Source organism: Monodelphis domestica, chromosome 3, assembly GCF_027887165.1.
Source record: "Monodelphis domestica isolate mMonDom1 chromosome 3, mMonDom1.pri, whole genome shotgun sequence".
Classification (NCBI taxonomy): domain Eukaryota; kingdom Metazoa; phylum Chordata; class Mammalia; order Didelphimorphia; family Didelphidae; genus Monodelphis; species Monodelphis domestica.
Window position 1 is genome coordinate 494,513,526 of NC_077229.1, and position 22,938 is coordinate 494,536,463.

The window sequence follows — 22,938 nt, forward strand, 5'->3', positions numbered from 1 at the left end:
GAAGTCAAAGAAATTGTCAGTAATTTTTAAAATATCAATTACTGTCTTTATCTTTGTACCACCAATGCTTGGATTTTGATTCAGCTTAGCAAATATTAACAACTACCAGTGTACAAGGCAGTATTCTAGAGATATGGGTGATGTTAAGATAAAATTAAATTGTCCCTGTCCTCAAGAAGTGTTACATTCTTTGGGGAAAGGATGTGCTAAATATACACCTATATGGATGAGGAGGATAGAGAGAAGGAAGGATGTGAACAGAAGAGAAGACAATACTCAATACTCTAAGAAAGAAATTCATAGGTTTTTTTGGTATCATAGACCCTTTTGGTCTGTCTTGTTAAAAGACTCCTCAGAGTAATTTTTACACGCATAAAATGCATAGCATTTTAAAGGAAATCAATTATTGAAATATATCTTCATAGACCCTTGTTCTTTTAAGAATGCTTGAGTTGGGGGGAAAAAAAAGCATTAATTTTGTATGAGGGGGTAGAGACGTGGAGGAGGGCTGTCCAGAGAAAGTTTTATGGGACAAAAATGGCACCTACACTGATCCTTTAAGGGAGATTAGATATTTGACAGGTTGAGATAAGAAAGGAATGCATCCACTACATGGAGGATGTATTTCCTATTTATTCAAATGTAGAAAAAGTGGGAGATATGGTGTATTGATCAAGAAATAGTTTATGTTCCAATTGGTCTAGAATGAATAGATTAGGCCTTTATTAAGTGCCTTCTCTGTTCATGTCATTAGGGATACAAAGATGAAAAAAATGCAACTATCCCTGGCTTCAAGGAGCTCATATCCTTCTGTCTGGGGACTCTGTGAAGGTGAAGAATGTGAAATAAGGCCAAAAAGTCCAGATTAATCCATATAGATTGGAGAACACTTTATAATTTAGGCTAAAGAGTTTGTATTTTACTCTTGAGGTAACAGCTGCTGAGGGTTTTCAGTCAATGTCATGATCAGACCCATGCTTTAGGAAATTTAGTAAATTTACTTAAATTACCCAAAGGATTATGGAAACATAATCAACTTAAAAATTGCAATAATTTGTGGAAAAAAGGGGGGAAAAAGAACAAAACCAATGATTACTAGATTGACAAAAAGCCAATTTGGGGGCAGCCCCCTTTGGCATAAGAGTATACATTCAAAACAAAGGCATTTCAAGCCCCCATAGATCAATTCACATCCCAAAATTCACTCTGGATCTTCTGGTGCAGCATGTGGTCCCTTCAGGCATCTATCTTCATGGCGCAATCTGAATTCTGGGAGGTAGCAAGTTTATTATCCTAAAATTGCTCAAATTTAAATCAAAGTTCACAACAATAACTTGGCCTCACTGAGCTGAATAATAACAAACACAGGGATCACCCAGGAATGCATGACTAAATTATGAGGTATATGAATCGATTTGTAAAAGAAAATCAAAAACATGAAAAAATCCAAATAAAAGAGAAAACTTGTGGATGAAATACAAAATATAAAAGTCTTTTGTCTAAAAAAAAATCTTAAGTAAAGGAAAAACAAATCTATGACAGATCCTTGAGTCAGAGACCAATTAAAATGTATACACTACCCAGTCAGTAGCTAGGACTACAGAAAGTTTTTCCACACTATGAAAGACAGAAAAGGGACTAGATTTCAGCAGCAAATGGGAGCCAGGATGGCAGCGAAAAGGAGATGCTTGATAGAATGTGGCTCAGAGGAAGTCCAGCCTCTGACATATGTCAAAACAACCACAACCTTGAACCCCAAACAAGTTCAAGTCCTCTTGTCTTGGCTCAAAATTACATCAGTCCCACTGGGATCTGGTCTCTTTGACTTTGTGCTCCATAGGCACCTAGGCAGGTGATCTGTGCTTCTTTATCACTGTACAGTGGTTCTTTTGTATATTCCCTTCTTCTGGAATCAGAATCATGAAGCAGAGTCCCATAATTATTTTAAACAATCAGTGGCATCATTTTTATAGTCAAAAGCTTTTGGGGTATTCAATTAATATTAGAACAGATGTATTTTAAACTTATATTACTGCAAATTTTTAAAAAGTTTTAAAAATAAAAATATGTCAGCCATGTGTGAGTACGAATGATTTTCAGAATAAAACAGTAACATAGGAGATAATGCACATTCAAAGAAGTACCAAAGTCCCCAAAATTCACAATAGCCCATTTAATTACAATAGCAAACAAACCCACTATTATATTTCACATGAGTTTCTGAATGATATTAAAAAACCTGTGAACTGATGGATATTTGTCACAATTTTTGCAGTTGTAGCAAATCTTTCAACCTTGGCAAATATATTTTTAAACAAAGTAAAACTTATTTGGGTCTAGAACATTTCTAAGAAATCTAGATTGTTCTGGTGGAAGTAAATTAACCTGAAGAGGCTTTCAGGAGCTCTTTTTTTGGCTTTCTGATTCATGGAAACACCTTAGTAGGAACATTTCTTGGTTTCTCAACCTTTAATACAACATTCTTTATACAGTTAGTAAAATTTGTAGCCAGTACTTGAACACAGTTTCTAAATTTGAGTATAGGACTCTCCACTTTTACTGCACTGCCAATATATATATATATATATATATATATATATATATATAGAGAGAGAGAGAGAGAGAGAGAGAGAGAGAGAGAGAGAGAGAGAGAGAGAGAGAGAATTGCACTTAAATATTGTGTATTTGTTTTCCTCACACCACCAGCCTTACTATATATATAGCAAAAGAAAAAAGAAAAGGGATGAAAATTTAAAAAATCTGACAACATATTCATTATTTCCCCCTATTTCTAAAAAGGAATGAGAAAATATGTATTCTTTTATCTTTATGGTTTTTCTTATCTTTAGAGCCATCAATTGTTTTGTTTTATTAGGGTTTTAAAATTTTAATTTTGATTGTTTTGGGATTGTGTTTTCCATGTGCATTAAGTATTGTGTATTTTTTGTTGTTTTTTTTCTTTACTTTGCATCTCTGTATAACTTTGTACTTCCTCTATATTCATCATTTCTTACAGCACAATAATATTCCATTACATTTTGTATCATTTTGTATCAGCATTTGTTTAGAAATTGAGAATTAAATCTGTAGATTTACTTTGTTTCTAAATCTTTGCTGAGAGAGAGAATATGAGAGAATATATCTGTGTTTATTTTTCAGTACATGGAGTCTTTATTCTAGTGGCCTTTGTAAAAGAGATATATTTTCCAGAATGGTTGTATTGATTCCACAGCTCCACCAACACCACACTATTGCTTTCCATGACCTCTCCAGCATTAACTATTCCATCTTTTGTCATCTTTGTCAGTATGCAGGGTGCGAGGTGAAACTATAAGGCTGGGGGGTTTGTTTTTTATCTTTTTAACTAATAATTTGAACCATTCTTTCATGTGATGGCTTAGTTTGAAATTTTTTTTTAATATTTCTTTATATTCTTTGACCATTTGTGTATTAGAGAATGGCCTTTGGTCATACATTTGTGTTAGTTGTATTCATGTCTTAGATACCATATTCTAATTAGAAATATTTGATAGAAAGACTTTTCCCCCTGGTTAAACACTGATATTATTCTTGATGGTTAATTTTTGTGTAGAACCTTTTACATTTCACATAACCAAAACAACCAGTTATATCTTATGCAATTGGATCTTTCCCTTATTTGTTTAAGAATTCATTTCCTACACCCCCCCCCAAAAGGCAAATGTTAGAAGAAATTTATAGACATGATTGCCAATAAAATAGGCATTACATTAGTAATGTATTGTTGGTAAAACTAGTGGACCACAGACTGTTTTTGAGCAAGAAAATGGTATGTGCTGTGGATAGATCTACTATTATTTTTATTTCTAAGTGAAACTTAGAGGAAAAATCCTATTGTGACTGTTGAGGATTGATTTTAATCATCCTATTAATAACTGTTGAAATATAATTACATCTCCAATAAGCCTCTCTCTTAAATAGCAATTTGTATATTCATTCTTTTTTTGAAGTAGGTTGCCAGTGGTATCTAAAAGACTTTGCCAGAATTCTTTAATAGCAATATATATATACATATATATATATATATATATTGAATCTATTAATATATTTGTCTTTATACAGCTGTATATGATAGAATGAGAGCAGATCAGAAAAAATTTGGTAAAGCATCATGGGCAGCAGCAGCTGAGAGAATGGAAAAACTTCAATATGCAGTTTCAAAGGAAACTCTCCAGATGATGAGAGCTAAAGAAATCTGTTTGGAACAGAAGAAACATGCATTAAAAGAAGAGGTAACCTTGCATTAAAATGACAAAACATTTCCAGCTGGAAAAATGGAAAAAATTAAACTTAATTTCTTTGATATTATTCTATGTCTATTTCCTTGCATAGAGAACTGGCCTTTTTTTGATCATTTAAGCCACATATAATTATAGAATACCAGAGTTGGAAAGTACCATAAGAGGCCACTCAGGGCAATGTGTACCTGAATGAATTTCCTTATTATTGAGACATCCAATTCCCCACTTGGATAGCTCTAATTAATAGGATTCTCACCCCTCCCCCTTTATAGTAAGCTTAAATCAGCCTCACTGCATTTTCCACATTTTTGTCCTTTTTTTCCCTACTATAGCTAAGCAGAATCATTCTAATCCCCTTTTTCACACCAAGACCTTTCAAATACTTGAAGAAAATTTATCCTTTCCACATTGGCCCTTCCTCTGAGTCTTATCCAGTCTAAGCAAACTCAGCTTTTTTAACTGATTATTTTTAAAATAAATGTTATTAATATCTTCTGTATTTATATCACCTACATTCTCAACTTAGTCCTCCTTCAGTGAGCAAAGAGAAGGAAAAAAAAACATAGTCCCTTACCTGCAGAAAAAGAGTAGAGGTGCCTTCTCATATCTCTTCATTGGATCCCAGATGGGTCATTATTATGTTTTTACACCATTTAGTTTTATTTTTTTCCAGTTACACTATTGTAATCATCCTATGTAGTATTTTCCTGATTTTAGTTACCTTCAGTTTTCAGAGACTAGAATTCTGTGACCCATGGCCATTATATCACTTCAAGAGTAATGAAGCTGGAGAAGCTGAGTGGCATGGTGAATAGAACCAGGCCGGGAGTCAAAGGACTGGGGTTCATATCTAGTCTCAGACATTTCCTCAGTCATTTAACCCCATTTGCCTAGTCTTTGTCCTTCTGTCTTAGAGTTGTTACTAAAAGAGAGTAAAAAAATTTTTTTTAAGAATAGTGATATGAAATTGGCAGGCCTTTGTTTCAGGGAGAAGCTTCAATATTTTAAAAAATCAATATTTTAAAAAATCAATATTTTTAAAAAATATTAAAAAAAATGTATTGTCTCCCATAAGCAGTCCAACCCAGTCAACCCCTATTTAATTCTAGACCTAATTCTTTGCCTCTTTGAGACATCTGTCTAAGAAATCTGGATTAATCCTGTGTCTATCATAGTCTGGACAATAGTCTGCTGAGTTTTTCTTCCATGGATAGTAAGGCTTTACTCTTTTGAATAAATGTGCGTACATTTAATAGGCTTAACCATGGTGCAGAGCTTGGGGGCAATTAAAATTATATCTATGAATAGGGCCATCTTGGAAGACCTCGACATTTATTGGAAATATCTCTTCAGTTTTTTATTATATTCCATTCTGAACATCCTCCATGCAAGTGGCAGATAACTTTTGTAATTCACTTGGATCTTGAAAAAGTTGACATTGACTCATTAGTAGCTATTCTCTGAGTCTTGTCAACCTGTTGTGAGTTAGATATAGATATTAAGATGAGTATTTTACTTTATAAGAAAAGAAAAACAAATCCTATATGAATGCTGTGCCAATAAAGATTTTATAATAGTACCCTGTAATTTTAGTTTTTGAAAGACTACATAAATGTTAAGGAATATGTTTAAATATCTTCTCTCATAAAATACTTAGTTCCTCTGACATGACAAAATTGAAAATTTGCAAACGTAGCAAAGACCTCAGATAGCTGTATTAAAATTCAGTGCTAGACTTGAAGCTTTTTTCTTTTTGGATAGAATGCTCAGCCTAGCCTCATCTTCCTGAGTTCAAATATGGCCTCAGACACTAGCTTTGTGACCCTGGGCAAGTCACTTAACCCTGTTTGCTTCAGTTTCCTCATCTATAAAATGAGTGAGAGAAGGAAGTGACAAACCACTCCAGTGTCTTTACCAGGGAAACACCCCAGAAGAGGTCTCAAAGAGTCAGACACAACTTGGGGGTGAGGGGAGGTGGGGCAGAGCACCACACAACTGAACAAAAATAAAATGTTTAGGTCTTTGGTGTAAATGGAAGCATACTATTATTAATAGATCACTTGCCCCTATGAACAAATAGTATTACACTTAAGAGAAAAAACCAAGCCCACCAATAATGTGTTTCACTGTCTAAATTTTTATTGGCCACATTTACCAGCTCTGCTTCTTTATCTTCCAATTCCTTTTCATATATTGAATGCTTCCACAGGTTCCAGAGAACTAAATTTAAGAGGACAGAAACATCAGCAGAACATAGTAAATACCTTCCAACTTTTTTTTTTTTTAGAAAGGAATCAGAATGAATTTGAACTTTGGAAATGGCATTTTAATTCTATTTTTTCGGTAGCATACTGCAATCTAATCCAACATACATTTATTATGTGGATACTATGTATAAGGCACTATGCCAGCCACTGGCAATGTGAACTAAGAAGGAAAAGAAATCTATGTCCTCAAAGAGGTTCAAGTCTACATTCTTCATATATGTATAGCACATTGTGTTCATATATGTGTGCTATAATTGCTGATTAAAGAAGTAGGTTCATCATCTTAGATCTCTCATTATTTTAAGTTATAAACCTTTCAAGGTGGGATAAAATAATAGATTGACTTGATTTTTTAAAAAACCATTTAACACTGAAATTTTATAAGTGATATATAAAATTTAGAAATATATTTCTGTTATTGAAGTAATGGAGATTCCCTTTCCCTTTGTCAAAAAGTTGCAGCAAATTTAGGACAAGTAAAAGGAAAGACATTTTGTTGAAGGACATCTTTTAAAGCAAATAGTTTGTTATCCTGCCCAATTAAATGATTTGGGGGTGGGGAAACATTTTGTTTGTAACAGAGTAAGTGCAGTGGGATTTTCTTTTCTCTACTGCTCTCTCAGGTCATTTCTGTTGTGCTTAGTTTGTCATTGGGGAAGCCTGGCAGTTTTTGTCAAATTTTCAGTCATACTCTTTAATTCCTATGTGCATAGGCCATTCTTATAAAGATTATTATGTATAGAGATGAAAAAGTAGCTCTGTTGCTCTTTTGGTTCTGCTTATTTCACTCTGCATCTGTTCAAATAGATTTTGCTGAATCCTTTATACTTGTCATTTACTACTACAAAATGGTACTCCATTACATTCATATACATTTTTTCAGCTATTATCCATTTGATGGGCCCCTACTTTCATTTTCTAGTGCTTTGCCAGTAGAATACTGCTTTTAATATTTTGTTTTTGTTTTTTACTTGCTGGGTATACATCCAGTTGTAGAATTTCTAGGTCAAAGAGTATAGACAGTTTAGTCACTTTTTTCCCAATGAATGTACCTTTGTTTTCTTTACCTTTCTTCATTGAAAAGAAAGAACAAAACATTCCCATATTTGTACTTTTCAAAAAAATCTATCTCATTTTCCCTTTTGAATCCATCATCTTTCTATGAGGATGTAGATAGTGTATGCATCATCAGCCATCCTGTAATTGTGATTGGTCATTGTATTGACCACAGTCTTTACAGTGTTATTGTATAAATTGTTACATTCACCTACATCAATTCATGAAAGTCTTCCCAGGTTTCTCTGAAGCCATTCCTTTTATCAATTGTTATAATTCAACCATATTTCATTATATTGAAATACAATCAGTTTTTCAAATGTAAATTTGTTTTTATCTTGATAGCTATGAAGGGAACCTTTTGATCATAATTCATATTCCAAGTTTGCTTCATTGAGATTTCTTCCATAAACAATTGCAAGAATTTAATAAGCTACATGATTTCACAACAAGGTGCAACCCTTCTGACACCCACTTCCATAAATTTCAGGTCTTAGTCAAGTTAAGGTGTCATTTTTTTTTCGTTTATCTTCTAGTTCAGTAGCAGCAATGGGCAGAGGAAGGCATTTGTTCTTTGGTTACCTAAACCATTTAAATAGAAATCAAATGAGTCATAAAATATAGTAAAAATAACAAAAGCAAACCAGCTGGTAACTTTACAAATAAAGGAATGGGAACTATTTCCCCCTTTCTCTAACTAGGTTAAAATTTTGTCTTAAGAAACACTTTTGTAATTGCATTCATAAAAGTGTACATTTTGAGATTGTGTTCCAGTGTTACAAATGCTTTGACTTATAATATGGGATATCTCTTTCTTTTTAATAAATTATATGTAGAAACAATTTTTGACAATTGTTTTATGAAATTTTGCACTTCAGATTCTCCCCTTCCCTCTTTTCCCCAACCCACACCCCAGGCAATACATGATCTATTGTATTCCTGTGCTTTCATGCATATATATTTCTATTTTCCCCATGTCATGACAGAAGACACATATCACAAACAATAAAAAAAATTCATGAAGGAAACAAAATGAAGGGTGGGATACTTTGGGATAGCATTTTTTATCATGAGTCCCTTGCAGTTTCTTGGGACTTTGTTTATCAGTCTAGTTCTTATCAGTTGATTACATTACAATATTTCTGTTACTATATATATTGTTTTCCTGGTCCTGCTCTCTTCACTTTGCATCAGTTCATATTAGTCTTTCCAGGTTTTTCTGAACTCATCCTATATATCATTTCTTATGGTGTAATTATATTCCATTGCAGTGATATACTATAACTTGTTCATCCATTCCCCAATTGGTAGACACCCCCTCAATTTTCAATTCTTAGTTACTACAAAGAAAACTACTAAAATATTTTTCTGCAAGTAGACCCCCATCTCTGATCTCTTGGGGACACAGACTCAGGAAGAAGTATTGTTAGGTTAAAGGGTTTATAAAGGACATCTATTTCTAACATAGCTAGGAATGCTTCAAGCCTAAAGTACCCACAATAACAACACCTGTGAATGTAACTAATTACTCTTTCCCTTGCCCCACAATTGCAGGCTATCATGTAGGCAGTTTTCTTTGTTTTGACATGGAACAGTCTTCTGAAATCAGAGCATACCAAAAGTACTATTTTAAATGGGTAAACTGTATAAAATTCCATATCTCCATATTGGTCACCTCAGATAAAACCACATGGGAAGTATTAGAAATCGAATCATAAATATCATAAACTATAAACAAAAACTATTTGTGGAATAGCGTGGATGACCAGTAGTATTCTGTGTAAGTGTAGAACAAAGAAGACAGATTGGAAGGCTAGTTAATTTTTCTCCCCTCCTTCATCTCCTTGGATGTCATGTTTACAAAGTTAAGTTGTTTCTCTGTGATTACATTATTAGTGTGCTTTCCTTGTATGATTCTTAATGTATCAAATTTAGCACTGGCTTCTTCAAAAGCTGTCTTTACAAGGGAATAGGCTTTCTCTGGCAAGTTCATTTATCTCAAAGTAGAATGCAGAAGTTTGGGGCAAAATTCAGTGTTATTGATAGCATCACTTTTGCTGATGTCAAATGCTGCTTTATATAGTTGTTATGATTGATTCATTCTTTCTTATAGTCACTGACAGTGAAATAATGGAACTAGTCTCCCTTTCATTTTCATATAGAAAACTTTTCCATCTTTTTTTTTTTGCTTTAAATTTTATTTTTGTTATTTAAAACCCACTTCATGTAGGGCATTGAGCATACAATGCCAAAACCCTAAAATAAAACTGTAAATACCCTGATGTGAAAGATAATATGCTTTGATCCACATCCATCTAACTCTTAACAGTTCTTTCTCTGGAGGTAGATAGCATTCATAAAGTCTTTCAGGATTCTCCTGGATCATTGCATTGCTTAGAAAAGCCAAGTTGATCTTCATACAGTATTGCTATTACTGTGTGTACAATATTCAACTGGTTCTGCTTATTTTTCTCTGCATCACTTCATGCAGATCTTTCCACCTTTTTCTGAAATAATTTTGCTTTTCATTTCTTATAGCACAATAATATTCCATCACTGATATGTAAAACAATTTGTTCAGCCATTCCCCATTTGATAGACATCCACTCATTTCCAATTCTTGCCATTACAAAAGAACTGCTATAAATATTCTTGTTACAAATAGATCCTTTCCCCCCCCCTTTTTATTATCTCTTTGAGATATAGTCCCAGTAGTGTTCATACCGAATCAGAATGTATGCAGTTTTATAACTCTAGGGGTATTGTTCCAAATTGCCCTCCAGAATGGTTGGATCAGTTCACAACTCCATAGTTTATTAGTGTCCCAATTTTGCCACATCCCCTCCAACATCCCCTCCATCACCTTTCTTTACTCTGAGAGGTGGTACCTCAGTGTTGTTTTAATTTGCATTTCTTTAATCAAGCGTAACAGGACATTTTTTCATATGATTATTTATGGCTTTGATTTCTTCATCTGAAAATTGCTTGTTCAGATCCTTTGATCATTTGTCAATTGGGAAATTTGCTGTCTTCTTAAAAAGGATTAGTTAGGAACCAAGAATTTTTCCAAGAGACAAGACTTCTTTGTAGATATCTCTCTTAATTTAGTCTTAAATTTTCCTCTGCTCTTGGTCCATCTGCTATTTTTTCTTAGCACCTTCCATCTTTTGCTTAATAGTTGAAACGAACCTCAAAGATGACCTGGTCTCCCTCCATCTGTGACATTTTTATTTTAAGCAACAAAAAGAATATTCCTCTCTTCATTGAATCATTCAACTCCTTACTCAGTTACAAACTTCATGCAAGTTGCCATTTCATTATCTCTCAGTCTGCTCAGCCAATTTGACCTTTTTCGCCAAATCTTTTTTTTTTTTTTTATCAAACAGAGTTAAGTTACTTGTCCATGGTCACATAGTGTCTGAGGCCACATTTGAACTCAAGAAGATGAATCTTCCTGAATTCAGGCAGATACTTTAACCACTACCTCCCCTACCTGCTCCACCAACTCTCTTTTTTTTTTTTAAACCAAGACTGAATGTTCTGTGTCCAAAGTAAAAGATTCGTCACTTTCTAGGTAGAAGTTATAGCCGCAATAGAGCTAACACTCTGTCCTCATATCTCTCAGTTTACAGTGCCAGCCACCAAAAACCATCCCCTGCTCTTTGGCATCTTTTGGGATTCTTTCTTAGTTCTAAGTTCTCATGTAGATGTTTTCTTTACATTGCCATGTCAGGATGAATTTTTCATTAAAATTTTGCCTTTTAACATGCCACAGCAGTTACTATTTTTCTTTTTCTGTCCAGATGCAGACTTTGCAAGGTGGCACAGAAGCCATTGCCCTTTTGGATCAGTTAGAAGCAGATTATTATGATCTCCAGCTTCAGTTATATGAAGTACAGTTTGAGATCTTGAAGTGTGAGGAGTTACTACTAACAGCTCAACTTGAAAGCATCAAGAGACTTGTGTCAGGTATATATAGTAGACATTTTCTCCTACCAATGTATGTAGCCCTCTTAAGTAGTAGGGAGAAATATAAAGTGGAAGCTGCATTTCTGTTAAAAGGTAAGAAAATTCTGACAATAAGAAATCTTTTTAAAAAAGACTTCCTAAGGGTGACATGGTTTGACTTTTAGTCTTTATATCTTTTTGGAGAAGTTTCATTTGGGTCATCAAATAATAAAATGAAGAGAAGTTTTGTTTTTTTAATTTTTTAAAAAATATTTTTCAGTTTACAGGATTAATTTTCTTTCCCTGCCCTCTTCCCTTCCCCCTCCCAGAGCCAACAAGCAATTCCACTGGGTTCTACAAATGTTATCACTTGTTAGCTATTTCCATATTATTCATCTTTGCAATAGAGCAATTGAAGAGAAGTTTAAAAAAAAATTTTTAAAAACATGTTAATACAGTGGATTTTTTTAGAAAGTATTTTCCTTGGTATTTTTTTTTTTGGTAATTAAAGTTTTTCCCTTCATGGTTCAAAGCAGGTATTCTTTAATGTGCAGAAACTTGCAAGATTAGAAACTAGAAACTGTTAAATTTATTGAATATGTATGTGGTCTTGAGGTTGTACTGCAGTTTTTTCTAATTGCATCAGATTTTATCACTGATTATTTTAAACATTTTTTAATTGCATAGAAGAGATCAGAAGGAAGAAATAATGAACCAGATAAAAGTCATTATTTGATCTCTGGGGATGATCTCTGGTATAGGAATATTTTGTTCAGTAATTCAGTGATATCTTATCATTAAATTATTAGACAAAATTGTTAAGTATTCAAATGAAACCAAAGTGAACGATGATGAAGATAAAGAATAAGAATAGACCCCTGAAAGATGAGTACAAATTCAAAAGTTGAGTTGGACTAATCCAAACTACTAATCCAATTATTTTGTTGAGTAATAAGAAATGCTCAGTAAAAATACAGTTAAGCACAGAAAACACATATAAACAATCAAATAAGATTACTTAAAATATCAACTTAAAATAAGCTAAATAAGGTATATAATAATCCAGGTAGTATACTTCAGAAAGCAAGCTCTGTATTATTGATATGCCTAATAAGAAATATAGCTTAAAGAAACAAAAGTAGTCCTGTTATACTCAATATTCATCAGACATTAGATTACTGTGTTGAGTTCTAAGCTTTTCTGCTAAATGACTGATGATTTTGGAGTAGATTCTTCAAAGAACATGAACATTGAATAAAGGGTCAGAAAAATAGGAAAAACAGGTTCTTCATCTGGGTTCTATAAACTTTGAAAAAAATTGACAACTATTTCAGTATGAATTTTAAAACATTATTTTTGAAATGGATTTGAGGAGTGTTTTAACTATTTGATCATTTTTACTTTGGATTTTAACTCTGGTTAAAATAAAGCTTCATCCTAAGGTCATAGGATTCATGGCACAAAAACCACTGCATACAAAAATTGTATAAAGTTGAACCTTGAGGTTTTCAGAATTTGAAATATATTTACATAAGTAAGCAAAAGAAATTAGTTTAAACTTCAGCAATGGAATGGTGGGGGGGTAATGAATTATAGAATTAGATAAAAACTATGAGTTAGGGAATTACATTTTAAAATCTCAATAAGGGAATTCAAGCATACCAATTGTATCTTAACTGTTTTCAGCCTGCTTAAAGCTAGAAAGATGATATGGCTTCAGAGGGTTTTGTACTGATTAAAAAAAAAGAATTTGAGCAGCTAGGTGACTCAGTGGATAGAATGCCAGGTTTCTAGAGGTCTTGGGTTCAAATATGACCGCAGATACTTCTTAGCTGTGTGACTTTGGGCAAGTCACTTAAACCCCAGTTACCTAATCTTTGCTACTCTTCTGTTTTAGAATTAGTACTTAGTATCAACAGTAAGGATTTTAAAAAGAAAGAACACAGGAGAATTAGGGAAGGTCCTGGTTGAATTACTAAAGAGTCTGAACTATGGATTCTTTGATTTAAGTCATGTCAAAGTTTCCACTGATGTGGAATTAACAAGGACCCAAATTAAGGTGTTTTTTTCCTACTCTATTGACTTTTCATAACAGAAAAGAGAGATGAAGTAGTGTATTATGACACATACGAAAGCATGGAGGCAATGCTTGAAAAGGAAGAGATGGCAGCATCCCTACATCTACAGAGGGAAGAGTTGCAGAAACTACAGCAGAAAGCTCGGCAATTGGAAGCAAGACGTGGGCGTGTTTCAGCCAAGAAAGCCTACCTCAGAAACAAAAAGGTGTCATATTTTAAAATTTTCTCAGATGTTTAGTACAATTTTAAATTCCCCTTGTAGGCATAATTTTTTTCCATAGTCACATACTGAAAGTTTTTTAATAGATTTGTAAAAAATTCTAAAAGATTGAAATCCTGAAACTAAGTTGTTACCTTTTTATATTATTAAGATTGATAGAGTTAACAAATTTAGTTCTTTGTAGACTTCACACCCCATCCTCAAAGGGAAAGAAGGAAAATGATTTCTTGCTTACCTTTGGGTTCCACTTAAATTTGAATCAGTTAAGTGGCATGTACCTATTAAGTCTGTCACAGACTAGCTTAGATATTCTTAAGACTATTCTCTTGACTTTTATTGACTATATTCTATTGACTATTTATTTTTGCCCATCTGGGTCCTGGGTCATTTGTTTATTTTCTGAAGGATGTTGGTATTTATTCCATAATTGGTCTGATTTGTGAATTCAGTTGCCTTTTTAAAGGAAATAATTTTTTTTTTTAACCCTTACCTTCTGTCTTGGAGTCAATACTGTGTATTGGCTCCAAGGCAGAAGAGTGGTAAGGGCTAGGCAACGGGGGTCAAGTGACTTGCCCAAGGTCACACAGCTGGGAAGTCTCTGAGGCCAGATTTGAACCTAGGACCTCCCATCTCTAGGCCTGGCTCTCAATCCACTGAGCTACCCAGCTGCCCCCTAAAGGAAATACATTTTAATCTTGACTCCTGTTAACAATTACAGGTATTAAACTATGAACAATTTTATGAGAAAATAAGAAAAATAAATGATTATATGTGTTTTATGATGTTTAAAATGATAACATTTTCCTATTCTTCAGTTTGCTTCAGGAGTTCCCACCGGAGATTTCTTTGCTGTTGTTATAATGTGTATATATTGCTATTATTTTTTCTGTTTGTTGTGTGTGTGTGTGTGTGTGTGTGTGTGTGTGTGTACTTTTGTGTTCTTTAGATTCTGTTTTCTGTTCCTTGGATTACTTCATTTAAACCATCTCACATTTATACATTTTTCATTTCTCTTCTTTTTATCTTGTGGTAAAAATACTTGTGTTGAAAACTTAACATATTTATTTTGCAAGATGGTAAATGTCATTTTTTTTATGTTATGTGACATTAACAAAAAGTTTTGGACTTTGAAATATGACTAAATATGAAGGAAAACCAACATGATACAAAATAATTACTTATGCTTTAAAAACTAGGTAAGGCTTATACTTATGTGACCTTGGATAAGTCATCTAACCTTCCATATGTAAAATGAATGGGTTTGATTGGATGACCTCAGGGATCCTTTCCAGCTCAAAAAACCATGATTCTATAAAAGAAAGATTATTTATATGATATAGAAAAAAATTTTATTTTAAATTACTGGTGTTTACCTCATTTCTAAATTGTCTTCCTGTCTACTATAGATGGAATTCTAACTGTGAAAATGTGGGTTTTCTGGCATCTTTCTGTAACAATTCATTCTCTGGATTTAGGAGTTAGCAAGCTTCTTCCTTGAAGATCTTTTCTCGAACAAAATCAAAATCTTGGATTTTTATAAAAATACAATCTCAAACAAAAAATCAAAAATCTTGGATTTAAAATTAAAATATAATCCCCCCCTGAAGTAGGTGTTAAAAAACATCCAGTTCAGCTCAGGATGCAGTGTTAAGTTATGGGGGTGTATGAGTCAATTAGCAAAAGAAGATAAAAACACAACAAAAAACATAAGGAAAAAAAATTCAAAATAGGCCCTTGTATAGGTCCAATTTAAAGTAATTTCTGTCCCACAAGTCTGTAGGATAGAATGCAGTAATATTTCACTTACCCATTTGCAGCCAAGACTACAGGAAGTTTCCATACTATAAGAAGGAAAGGAACTAGAATTCTATTTTGATAGGGAAGTGTCATTCCCTCATCCGATTTTTGACATTCTCAGGGATATAGGGAGCCAGCATGATAGTCAAATTTTGTACTTGTATGAGTACTTCGCAAAGAGTGTAGATACAAGGAAGTCCTACGATTTAACATATGTCAAGCTTTGCAACCTCGAGTCCACATTAGTATTTCCTGTGTGCTCTTTTTGGCACTATTCAGGTTAAGTCTGTGCTCCTTGTTTTTATCCCATTTCCTGGAATCAGATACAAACATTAAACACAATCCCATAATATTTTATTAATAAATGGCAGCTTCCCATAGTTTAAAGCTTTTGGGTATGCATTTATATTATAGCAAGTATATATATGTGTGTGTGTGTGTGTGTGTGTGTGTGTGTGTGTGTGTGTGTGTGTGTGTGTGTATTAAACTTACTGCAGAAAAAATATTAATTATATGTACCATTAGTACAAGAAATGAGGGGGAAAATTATTTTAATCAAAGTAAAAGAAAAGGCAATAATAAAAACAAGGAAAAAATCAGGAATTCAGTGTGTTCTCGAAAAACAGCACCCATTTGTCTATGGATTATTATCTCCAATGCATATGATAGGGTACAGTCAATCAGTCTCAACAGAAGATGCTTTCTTCACATGCGAGCAATGAATCCAAGAGTCCTTTTCTCCAACCTTTATAGATGTTGGAGTAGTTAACAATATTTGGAATGGACCTTCCCAGGAAGGCTGAGTTGCTCCAATACGCTTGAAATTCTTAATATACACTTTGTCTCCTGGGTTCAGGTCATGAAGAGAAAAATCTAGTGGTCCGGCTTGTACCACAACTCCAGATTCATGAAGTTCATGTAGTTTGTGCTGTAATTCTTGTATATAGGAAGCGATAGTAGTATCTCCCCCTAATAGTGAGGTATATGCAGGGGAAAAAGGTTTAGCCTGTATAGGCAGATGTCCAAAAAGCATCTCAAATGGTGAGATGTGTAGGTCTCCTCTAGGCCTGCTTCTAAGATAAAATAGGGCCAGAGGGAGAATTTTAGGCCATTTTAAATGGGTCTCAGTGCATAATCTTCCAATCATAGTTTTAAGTTCTTTGTTCATCCTCTCAACTTGGCCTGAGCTCTGGGGATGACATGGAGAATGGAATTTGGGAATTATCCCCAGGCAAGAATATATCTGATTTAGGACAGAATCAGTAAAATGACTTCCTCTATCTGAATCAATACGTGCTGGCAGGCCAAAGCGCGAGGAATAATTTCCTTTAAAAGCACCTTAGTAACAAAAGCTGCTGTAGCTCGGGTCACAAGAAATGCTTCTGGCCATCTGGTCAGTTGATCTACAATGACTAGACAAAATTTATAATGTCCAGCCTTTGGCATTGTTATGAAATCTATCTATAGATGCTCAAAAGGTGTGTAAGCCAGAAGACGCCCACCAAAAGCTTTGCCACAAAAGGCATGTTGGTTATATGTGTTTTGAAGCTGAGTTAGCACATTTAAAAAGACTGACAGAGCAAGTAATAAAGAGAGAAAGGAAAGAGATTTCACAGAAATTTTTGAGGGTTTTCGTCACAACCTACATGGTCTGCCATAAACTGTAAGCATGAAAAATGTGGGTTTCAAGACTGAATTGCCAAAACTGTAGAGGTTTTGGCCAAACTGTAAAGATAATTTTTAGTGTCTTGATTTAAATCAAAAATAAGTGGTCACCATGGGAAAATTCCCAAATATGAAAATACTTCAAGTCAACTGGGTTTTATGGAGATTTTAATTAATACAAATGAAGGAATTAAGGGGAGAGAGAGAGAGAGAGAGAGAGAGAGAGACTACTTAGTCTTTCATCACTCACCACAAGATCGTTCTAAAGCAAAACTCCAGTCCTTCCCTAAAATCCTCAACTCCTGAACTCAGTTCAGAGACCCAGCTCCTCCAAACTAATTCCAAACTCCAACTAAGTTCAGAGAGCCAGAATACAGTATTTTAACTAGTTATAGCTCTCCAAAGCCAGACCTAGACAAGAGCATAATGATTGTCTTTTTGTCATATACTCTGAAAATTATTGATTTGGCCTCATCCAACAGTTATTTAGCACCTCCACTATATTTGGTAGGTTCTAGGGTAGGTACTTCTGCCACTACTTGTAATATTCTTTTCAAAGCACACACAGTTATGTTTTGGTTCTTTCCCTCCTGTGCTCTCTCCATCTCTCACCCCTCAAAAAAGTGTAGAATCCCAAGAGTTCTTTTCAATGCTTCAAGAACCTGGGATCAAATTTATAAGTTTTCAGTAATACATTCTTTTACAAGCCTCATTGACCAAAAAAAAAAAAGTACTGCCTACTCATACTTTTTTCTTGCTTCAAAAATTAAGTGCCCCTAGTATTTTTCATTTTCATGCTATTTCAAAGAACTATAGAATTTTTACTTTCCTTGCCTCAAAAATTTCCCATTATTGTACCTACTGTGTATGTAAGTAAATATTGTAAGAATTTTGAAATGACTTACATATTTCATGAGGGAAAAATGACTTGATATGGAAATATTTTAAGTACTTTTGGTGGGAAAGAAGTTTTAAGCTACTGAGACTGGTTCTGAGCATTGTAAAAACATCAATTGACCCAGACGAATCGCGCGTCGGCTAGGGAAGGGGTGGCAGGGGGTTGGGGGGGAGGAAAAGAAAATGATCTGTTTCCAATGAACAATGTATGAAAATGACCAAATAAAATAATGTTTTAAAAACTAAAAAAAAAAATCAATTGACATATAATTACAAATCATTTGCATTTTATAGACCTGGATTTTTTTCCTCAATCATCTTATGTATTAGATAGAATAGATATTTTTAAAATTGATTTTCCAATGATGACTAGGCCACAAACAGTAATTTTTCCAAAATCATACTGCTAGCTAATCATGCAGTAAGGCTTAAATCCAAGTCTCTTGACTCTTGATTACTTAATCTTTTAAAGTAGGTCCCTATAAAATTCCTAGAATTTTTACTAGGTGCTAAGTATATAAACACTACCAACAACCAGAAAAATCAGTGTGCCCTAGAGGAGGGTTCTATTCTACTAAGAACTTAAATATAATTATGTCTAAACTGGTGTTTTGCCCATCAGGCCTTCCTATTTTGTCATAGATACGCATAGGGCATTCTGAACGTGTCTAATACTAGTTTTTATAATGAATTGACTTCCTGTAAAATTATTATTCATGATGATTACCAATTTTCAAATAGAATGTCTTTTTAGCATAAAATAATCTTGGCTTAATTAGAGGACAATTTACTCCTAAATGATTTGACAGTATTTTACTCTAGTACATTCAGACAATCTATGATAAGGTAATGTTTTATTAGCATAAGATTATATTCTTTTTTCATTATTCAAAGCTACTAATGAAATACAGGTGTATCTTAGAACTTCTATCCTTTTGTCTTGGAGAACCTAAATGATGATAGTGGTTAAATCAACCTAAAGTCTAACCTTTCCTATCTCTTGTAAATGTAATCCTCAAGAATCATTAATAAGAGTTGCATTTCCATGAATGCACAATTTTATGCTTCATTTCTTGTGCCAAACTTGTACAGTCTTGCTAGTGATAAATCCTGGTATGTGGTAGATGTAGACTTCATTCCTGCTTCCTCTTTCCCTTGGTATGTAGTGAGTCATTACATAAACAACTTTTCACAAATGATTTTAAGACCAGTATTAACAAAAATAGACCTGTTTCTTATTTGCTCTTGGTAAATATCGTCCTTTTTTATGACTCTTTTTCTAAAATCTTTTTATCTGTCAAGCTCTTCTGCCTTTCTGTCACCATCTTTTCCAGGCTGCATACTTTATTCTATTGGACATGTGCTCAGAATCTAGTGTAATCATCTGCCACAAAAAAAGACTATAACAGACCTATTAACACATAGCATCCATTGGCAAAATATTCCAGAAAGCTAGCTACTTCTTGGCAAGAAGGCTGTGTTATCATTTCAGTGGCATTTATTTAGTAAGAATTTGGTTCATTCAGCTCTTAAAATAATGTGAAGAAAAAACAAGTTAGAAATATTTGCTTTTAGATACAGTATATCCATCCAAAGAGTAGATTTTGTATCCTCTTTTTTGTTTACAAAGGTAATGTATCACAAATTTTGTGAGGGGTAATATATATAGAAGGAATAGGATATTGGTATTTTTATTCCTATATAATTTATTTTTATTTTTATTTTTTTAATTTTTATTTGGTCATTTCCAAACACTATTCATTGGAAACAAAGATCATTTTCTTTTCTTCCCTCCCCCCTCTCACCACCTCTCCCATAGCCCATCGCGATTCCATTGGGTATCACATGTGTTCTTGATTCAAACCCATTTTCATGTTGTTGGTATTTGCATTAGAGTGTTCATTTAGAGTCTCTCCTCAGTCATATCCCCTCAACCCCTGTAGTCAAGCAGTTGCTTTTCATTGGTGTTTTTACTCCCACAGTTTATCCTCTGCTTGTGGATAGTGTTTTTTAGAACCCTGCAGATTGTTCAGGGACATTGCATCGCCACTAATGGAGAAGTACATTACCTTCGATTGTACCACAGTGTATCAGTCTCTGTGTACAATGTTTTCCTGGTTCTGCTCCTTTCACTCTGCATCACTTCCTGGAGGTTGTTCCAGTCTCTATGGAATTCCTCCACTTTATTATTCCTTTGAGCACAGTAGTATTCCATCACCAACATAAACCACAATTTGTTCAGCCATTCCCCAATTGAAGGGCATCCCCTCATTTTCCAATTTTTGGCCACCACAAAGATTGCAGCTATGAATATTCTTGTACAAGTCTTTTTCCTTATTATCTCTTTGGGACACAAACCCAGCAGTGCTATGGCTGGATCAAAGGGCAGACAGTATTTTATCACCCTTTGGGCATAGTTCCAAATTGCCTTCCAGAATGGTTGGATCAATTCACAACTCCACCAGCAATGAATTAGTGTCCCTACTTTGCCACATCCCCTCCAGCATTCATTACTTTCCATAGCTGTTATGTTAGCCAATCTGCTAGGTGTGAGGTGATACCTCAGAGTTGTTTTGATTTGCATCTCTCTGATTATAAGAGATTTAGAACACTTTTTCATGTGCTTATTAATAGTTTTGATTTCTTTGGCTGAGAACTGCCTATTCATGTCCCTTGCCCATTTATCAATTGGAGAATGGCTTGGTTTTTTGTACAATTGATTTAGCTCTTTGTAAATTTGAGTAATTAAACCTTTGTCAGGGGTTTTTAATGAAGATTGTTTCCCAATTTGTTGCTTCCCTTCTGATTTTAGTTACATTGATTTTGTTTGTACAAAACCTTTTTAATTTGATGTAGTCAAAATTATTTATTTTACCTTTTGTGACTCTAAGCCTTGCTTGGTTTTAAAATCTTTCCCTTCTCAAAGGTCTGACATGTATACTATTCTGTGCTCATCTAATTTACTTATAGTTTCCTTCTTTATGTTCAAGTCATTCACCCATTCTGAATTTATCTTGGTGTAGGGTGTGAGGTGTTGATCCAAGCCTAATCTTTCCCACACTGTCTTCCAATTTTCCCAGGAGTGTTTTTATCAAATAGTGGATTTTTGTCCCCAAAGCTGGCATATTTGGGCTTTTCATAGACTGTCTTGTTGAGGCCACTTACCCCAAGTCTATTCCACTGACCCTCCTTTCTATCTCTTAGCCAGGACCATATTGTTTTGATGACCACTGCTTTATAGTACAGTTTAAGATCTGGAACTGCAAGGCCACCTTCCTTTGCATTTTTTTTTTTCATGATTTCCCTGGATATCCTTGATCTTTTGTTCTTCCAAATGAACTTAGTTATGGTTTTTTCTAATTAAGTAAAGACGTTTTTTGGTAGTTCAATGGGTATGGCACTAAATAAGTAAATTAATTTGGGTAGGATTGTCATTTTTATTATGTTAGCTCGTCCTACCCATGAGCAATCAATGTTTTTCCAATTGTTTAGATCTAGTTTTAATTGTGTGGAGAGTGTTTTGTAGTTGTGTTCATATAGTTCCTGTGTTTGTCTTGGCAGATAGATTCCTAAGTATTTTATATTGTCTAGGGTGATTTTAAATGGAATTTCTCTCTCTATTTCTTGCTGCTGAAATGTGTTGGAAATATATAGAAATGCTGATGACTTATGAGGGTTTATTTTGTATCCTTCAACTTTGCTAAAGTTGTTGATTATTTCGAGTAACTTTTTGGTTGATTCTCTAGGATTCCTTAAGTAAACCATCATATGGTCTGCAAAGAGTGATAGCTTGGTCTCCTCATTGCCAATTTTAATACCTTCAATTTCTTTTTCTTCTCTAATTGCTACTGCTAGTGTTTCTAGTACAATATTAAATAATAGAGGTGATGATGGGCATCCTTGTTTTACTCCTGATCTTATTGGAAAGGCTTCTAGTTTATCCTCGTTGCAGATGATGTTTGCTGATGGTTTTAGATATATACTGTTTATTATCTTTAGGAAAGGCCCTTCTATTTCTATACTTTCTAGTGTTTTCAATAGGAATGGGTGTTGTATTTTATCAAAGGCTTTTTCTGCATCTATTGAGATAATCATGTGATTTTTGTCAGTTTGCTTGTTAATATGGTCAATTATGTGGATGGTTTTCCTAATATTGAACTAGCCTTGCATTCCTGGTATGAATCCTGCCTGGTCATAGTGGATGACCCTTGTGATGACTTGCTGGAGTCTTTTTGCTAGTATCCTATTTAAGATTTTTGCGTCTATATTCATTAGGGAGATTGGTCTATAGTTTTCTTTCTCTGTTTTTGACCTGCCTGGCTTTGGGATCAGTACCATGTTTGTGTCGTAGAATGAATTTGGTAGAACTCCTTCTTGGCCTATTCTGTCAAATAATTTGTTTAATATTGGGATTAGTTGTTCTTTGAATGTTTGATAGAATTCATTTGTGAATCCATCTGGACCTGGGGATTTTTTCTTAGGGAGTTCTTTGATGGCTTGTTCAATTTCTTTTTCTGAAATGGGGTTGTTAAGGTAATTTATTTCTTCCTCTTTTAGTCTAGGCAATTTATATTTTCCTATATAATTTAAATGGATAGTTTATCTGGAAAATAGGATTTGAAATCATTTCTCTTTAGCTTTCTTAAGTGCATATAAACAGACATATGTGACTGGAAGAATTGCAAATGTAGTTCTGAGTTAGATTTTGATGGGGGCAATTGATTACACCT

At 34.0% G+C, this 22,938-nt stretch overlaps 1 protein-coding gene across 3 annotated transcripts in view; it reads left to right on the forward strand.

Moving 5' to 3' along the window:
- Window positions 1–22,938, forward strand: part of JMY (junction mediating and regulatory protein, p53 cofactor) — a 120,371-nt gene that overhangs the window by 49,172 nt on the left and 48,261 nt on the right. For all 3 annotated transcript variants that reach the window (XM_056824804.1, XM_056824803.1, XM_056824805.1), the window contains exons 4-6: window positions 4,102–4,271; window positions 11,407–11,572; window positions 13,647–13,834. In XM_056824804.1, the coding sequence (XP_056680782.1) occupies window positions 4,102–4,271; window positions 11,407–11,572; window positions 13,647–13,834 (524 nt within the window). The remainder of the gene's footprint in view (window positions 1–4,101; window positions 4,272–11,406; window positions 11,573–13,646; window positions 13,835–22,938) is intronic.